At 37.1% G+C, this 6284-nt stretch overlaps 1 protein-coding gene across 1 annotated transcript in view; it reads left to right on the top strand.

Moving 5' to 3' along the window:
* LOC107567964 (syndetin-like) overlaps positions 1 to 6284 on the top strand; it is a 54803-nt gene that overhangs the window by 21047 nt on the left and 27472 nt on the right. The window contains exons 6-9 of the mRNA XM_016253786.1: positions 3627 to 3697; positions 4648 to 4765; positions 4888 to 4923; positions 5222 to 5304. Of these exons, the coding sequence (XP_016109272.1) occupies positions 3627 to 3697; positions 4648 to 4765; positions 4888 to 4923; positions 5222 to 5304 (308 nt within the window). The remainder of the gene's footprint in view (positions 1 to 3626; positions 3698 to 4647; positions 4766 to 4887; positions 4924 to 5221; positions 5305 to 6284) is intronic.

The raw sequence follows: 6284 nt of genomic DNA, 5'->3' as shown, positions 1-6284 counted from the left end.
ATTTTAATGGGCATAATTAAGTGTGAAAATAACCGAAGGATATACAGTGAAACCAAAAATTATTCAGAGACCAGATATCATTTTTGATATTTTTTTTACTAGTGGGTGCAGGACACTATTGTTCATTTATGTAAGTGAGGATAGCTAAATGAAGTAAACTGTGACAAATCATACCCAAAAATTCTTCATACAGTGGACTACCAGTAAAATTGATACAAATTTGGGTCCAAAAATTATTCAGACCGAGTCTGGGGAAAAAAATTTAAGTTGAGGTTTGCTTGAAGCTGGGAAACAGCATGCCCAGGAGACTACAGGCTGTCATTAAGGCTAAAGGTTGCCCGACAAAGTATTCATAGTTGTGTAAATACTGTCATACTAACAGCTGTCTGAATAATTTTTGGTTGATTGTAATATATTACATACCTTTGTATCAAAATTATCTAACATTATCAAGATGAATTTGTTCTGACACAGTTTAACTCTTGTCATATTTTATTACCATTTTCAAAACTATAGCGAACAAACTGTGATACTGTGAGAAATGTTGAAGGGGTCTGAATAAATTTTGGTTTGACTATCTATTTGATAAATGAAGTTAACCAACTAACATTATACATACCCTTTTGGTTTCTGTACCCAATATTTAAAAAATTTACAAATGCAATAAAAATATCGGTCTGTGTATCGGCAAGTACCAAAAATAAATGTATCGGTATTGGGGCGAGTACTGGAAAAAGTGGTATCGGTGCATCCCTACTAAATTCTGATTGGCTTTTTTTTTGGTCATTTGTCACCTGAAAGAAAATTCTAGAAGTGATTCCAACAAAATTGTTCCTCTGTCTGTTAACATTATAGCTGTGGTGTGGACCTCTCTTTTCTCATACAATTAGAACAGTTGTTAAAAATATAAATTTACAGTTATCATTCTTTTTTGTGAAAAGCACTTTACAGTCTTTATAATGGTATGTTCTAGGTCCTAGATCACATATCAGTTTGTGTTTATTGAAAGGTTGTTTAGGAAGATGTTTAGTCAGGTGAACAATCGGCATGTTGTTAAAGAGTTCAATCCAGTGAACACACTGAACTTTTCGCACAGCCTTGTTTTTATTCCTATCAAAAACATTGTGCAACCCTCACTGAAAGTATGGTCACATTAGTGAAATTTTATTTAGCAAGAAGGTCCAGTGTTCATTAATAGTGAAGCGATGTATGAAGCACAGCTCATGCTGAAGACTCTTTCAAACCAAGCAGCTTTCTCTTGGTCAATATAGTGAATTAGTGGGACCAACTTAAACCCATTGTGAAATCTTTCGTTCTCAGGAATCTCTTGGATTCCTATTAAAATCAATTTTGCCGATCAATGGTAAATAAAAAAAAAAAAACCCCAAGATAAATTCAGTTGAAATTACTTGTCTAATTCTGGGAAAACAAAATACTAATTAACTCTTTCCCCACCATTGATGGAACTTTCCATAATTTATGAGACAACGCTTCCCCGACATTTCCGGCTTTCTGTGTTTTCACTGGTGTATGGTAGGAGGCGCTATTACGCATCTTCTGAAAGAGTATTGAACATCTAAATCAAAACACAGCGAAGAAGCAAAAACAAGCGATTGCATCTGTAAGTAGATGCATATGTAAAATAACAATTATCAAGCATTATAAATCAAAACTGCCTAATGTTACTGAATGAAATGATTATCCAGGAAGTGGTATAGGACTGTGCAAGCTTTGGAAGTGTTAATGGAAGCGATCTATCGTTCTGAATCCAATCCAGATGTAGTCTTTTACAAAAATGTGATTTTATTATTTTATTTTTTTTGCTTTTTTTTATGAAACTTACCCACAATCAAGTTTTGATTAAAAATATATATATATTGCATGAAACTAGAATAATTTTTTATTTTTTTTTGACATATTGCATGTTCAAATATTCACACAACAAAATACTGGCGGTGGCTAGCAACTTTTTAAAAAATATATATTTATGGGCTTTTTATGCCTTTATTGGGACAGGACAGTAGAGAGATAACAGGAAAGTATTGGGTAGAGAGAATTGGGGATTGATAAAGGACCTCGAGATGGGAATCTAACTCGGGTTGCCGCAAGCGCAAGATGCGCTGTATATTGACGCACAGCCTTGTTTATGAGGCTATCGGTGCCGATGGCAACTTTTTTGAAAAACCGCTGGTTGGGAAAGAGTTAAGATGGTCTTTTGCAGTCCATGAATTACTTCTGAAATTGCAGTCAACATTGGCAGTCTTGGTCTGGGGTGTGTTTAGAGTTTTGGGGGCCCTAAGTAAGCAGTCCCTTGGGGGCCCCATCGGTAGAAATCGTGTTCCATGGGGGCCCCCCTGGACAATTGCGTGGGGCCTAAACACGCTACTGGTCTTGGTTATATTTAATTTTATTTGTGAGTGAATTTAATTATAGAATGTGTTTTGACTAAACACATTTTTGTGGACTGAATAAGATTTAGCTCTCAAAACAGGAGTGACAACCATGTATTTGGCTGCAGTGTGTATGTGGAGATAGTGAGTCACTCTTGCTTGAGCTCTGAAGCCCACTGGATCCCTTAAGGACCCTATGACTCAGCGGGGCTATGGCTGGGTTCCGCTTCCTGCTCTAGTGAGGGCAACTCCAAGGGCACTTGAAAAGCACAGAGACTGAGATTCCACAGATTTTTTTCTGCAGATGCCTGGCTAAATGACCAGCCTGTGTTTCCTCAGCAAAGACACCCTGTTAACCTCACGCCTTCCATGTGTTTGTCAGTAGACTGAACGGCAGAACAAATCAAACACTGCACTTTTTGTTTTATTCCTGTTTGTACTGTCATCTATTAGACGGTACTTTAGAGTCTGCAGGAGGTTCTCCAGGCACCCAAATTAAAGCTCAATACGATCTGTTCATCTCCCAGAAGCCTTCCAGGATTCTTCCGGGTATTTGCTACTGATAGCCTTCTGAAGAATGAACGGCTCTCCTTGTGACGCTTCGCATAAGGAGCCTCTGTTTCTTCTGCCCCTCTCTGTGGAATCAATTTTTTCCACCTCATATTCTTTGGCCAAATAATTATCTTTAACGTGACACTGGGATGATGTTTCGGTGCTGAAGGCTGTCTCTGTGTTGGCCAGACCTAATGTGCGTCGAAAGACTGGGTCACTCAGTGTGAGCTCACCTCAGGCTGTGACAACGGTGCTCTTCAAAACCGAGAATGCTGTGAAGTGGGGGCCTTGCATGAGAAAAGCCTTGCAAAAAGCCCTGAACTTCAGTTGTCTATTAGTTTGTGGGCATGTCGGTGTGAGCTAAGGGAGCATGTTCTTTCTCATTATGCTGCTTTTCTCATTCCTATACTAAAAACCTTGTCACCATTATCATCTCTCTTGCTTTATTGTTCATAATGGGCCTGAAAAAAATGGCCTAATAGAAGAGAACATCTCTGGTCTGAACCCATTAAGCATAGAGGTTAGAATCGCAGTTATCCACGAGAGGTAATATCCTGCTATATGGAAGGAAGATCATAAGCATTGTCTCATTTGTCTTGTCTACTTCAAAGGATACCAGAGTAGCATTTGCCTTGTTTTGGATAAACTCTGTCATAAAACTTGAAAATCATTGTTGTGTTGTAGGAGCTCGAGAGAGTGACATCTCTGCAGACCAACTTGCAGCTGGCTGCAGTCATCTGCACTAATGCACGAAGGTCAGAGAGCTTTTATCACTGTCAAACTTTGAAAATCGGGTTTAAAGGAATAGTACAGCTAACAAATGAAAGCTGTGTTATATGTTGTTCCAAACTGACTTCTTTTTCTCAGTGGGACAAAAAAAAAGAGAAAGAAAATTGACTTAAATGTGGACAGAAGTTTTCTTGTTTCAAAAAGAAAACAGAAGTGCATAAACATATCAAAAAAGGTCTGAACGATTCCAAGGCTTCTGAAGTCACATGTTAGCTTTGTGTGAGAAACCGACATGCAAGTGATTTACATCATTCATTCATTCCAGTGAGCGGTTTTATCAGTGAGTTAACATCTTTCAGACTGGTTCTATGAAAGAAATCATTTATTAATTTCTTCACTTTCCTCAAGAACTCTCAGGAATGTGCCAAAGGACTCATGCATGGTCGCAGTGTATCAAAATTAAATCTTGAGGATCTTTCAATATTTACGCTAAAGGTATTTAAAGCTTTAGAACTCATTACTAAAATGTTATGCTGTAATGTAATATACTAAAACGTTGTGCTTACTATAGATAATATTGTGTATAATATACTAAAATACAATTAGTTCTGATTGACAGAAATATGAAGAAAGAGTTTGCTATGAAGAATACTATACTATAGAGATAATGTTATAGAGCTTTCTTTAAATAACAATTTACATTTCTCTTGTTTATTTTTCTCCCAAAAAGCTATCACATGACTTCAGAAGTACTAGAAAACAGCACACAAGTTGTTTGTCCACTTGATGCTTCAGTGCCTACACATTTGAAAAAGAACATGGAAAACAGTCTTTTTGTATTCATTAAAAAAAAGAAAAAAAAAGTCAAACCGGTTTAGAACAACATGAGTAAATTCATTTTCACTGTTAGGCCAGCTATTGCTTAAAGTTTTTATAAGCAGTAGAATAGGCAGAAATGCTGTAATTCTGCTTTTAGGCAGCTTCGTTCTGCTAAAGAAGGCTTCACTGAAGCCAGTCTGGGGCTGTTAGCCAATCAGAGACGACGACAGCTGTTGACAGGATTGTTGAAGTCTTTGAGGACCATAAAGACTCTGGTAATCACTTCATCAACATTGTTAATGGCTAAACAGAGAGTTTCAGTCCTCTGTGCATGTTAATTTCCCTTCTGCCTAGTTTCACAGACACTCTGTCCTTCTTCTCTTTGCTTCTTTTACAGCAAAGAACTGATGTTCGACTGAGTGAAATGCTGGAGGTACGTTGGCACAGAAATCTACACAAATACACCTATTATTTAAAAGATAACCAAACGAGAACATGTGTTCGATGGACGAAGATGCTTTGGACTGAGATTGTCTCTCACACCCACTAATTGTGGTGTTTGGTCTCCTTATGTCTTCTAAATGTAAATTTAATATGAGATTGTTCTGTCATTGTGAGGGTAATGATAGAAATCTAGCATCATTAATTAAACTGTAAGCTCGGTTGTTCTAGTTGAGTCCTGTGAAAATGTCTACAGATATTCAGGTAAAATGGAGCATTTAATTTTACAGGAGGAGGACTATCCAGGCGCCATCCAGCTGTGTTTAGAATGCCAGAAGGCTGCCAGCACTTTCAAACACTACAACTGTATAAGGTGGGTGGAAAACCGCTGATTGGATTGGTGAGAGATCCGGATTCTGAAGTTCACTAAATGATGGCATGTGCGTATGTGAATATAACAGAATTGATTTGAATTTCTGAACTGCCTTTTTATATCGCTTTAGTACTCTTTTCACAAACTGATTATGTTTGTAACATAGCCATTCATTTAAAGGGGTCCTATTATGCTCTTTTACAAAGTCTTGATTTTGTTTTGGGGGTGTACTAGAACATGCTCTCATGCTTGGTGGTTCGAAAAACGCATTATTTTTCACATAATTTACATTATTACAATACAAATACTTTCTCCCCAACCTGGTTTGATGAAGGCCCAGAGGCGTACCTACATGAAGTGGGGGACGCAGGCAAAATTAATCAGTGAAGGCCCTTCTAAAATATATAGATTTTTTTTTGTTAATATATCTTTGTTACCTAGTGATATAATTATACAACATATGAAATGTGGACAAAACGCATCCAATAATGCACAAAACAGGATGCGTGCTCTCTCTCACTCGGATGTGCACGCTCAAACCTAATCAATCAAATCTATAGAATTGCCTTCTCTCCTGGAATTAATGTTGCTAGTAGCCCATCAACCACCAGAATTCCATGACTGACTGATGAAATAACAGAGTACCTTTCAATTGTAAAAAAAATTACGGATCTTTGTTAGCATTTCCAGGCTGATTTTGGTCAGTGAATTCTCGTTATTTATTTTATTACTTGGCCTAATAGTTATTTGAATTAAGTGCCTATTCTGAATAGGTATTTATTGAATTATTGTATGTATATCAACAAGTGAACGACTTGCGGTGAAGCTCATGAAAATTATTTTTTGTTTAGTAGTGTATTTGCAGTCTGTGCGTTTCTCTTCGCGAGGCACGAATATCTTTTGTGTAGCCTAATGAATTCAAGCACAATATCTAATGGAGAAAAAAAATATTTAGAATTTTTAATTAATTAGGCTGTAAA

This window comes from Sinocyclocheilus grahami, unplaced genomic scaffold (assembly GCF_001515645.1).
Source record: "Sinocyclocheilus grahami isolate Dianchi unplaced genomic scaffold, SAMN03320097.WGS_v1.1 scaffold1202.1, whole genome shotgun sequence".
Taxonomy (NCBI): Eukaryota; Metazoa; Chordata; class Actinopteri; order Cypriniformes; family Cyprinidae; genus Sinocyclocheilus; species Sinocyclocheilus grahami.
This window is presented reverse-complemented; position numbering and strand designations above follow the sequence as displayed.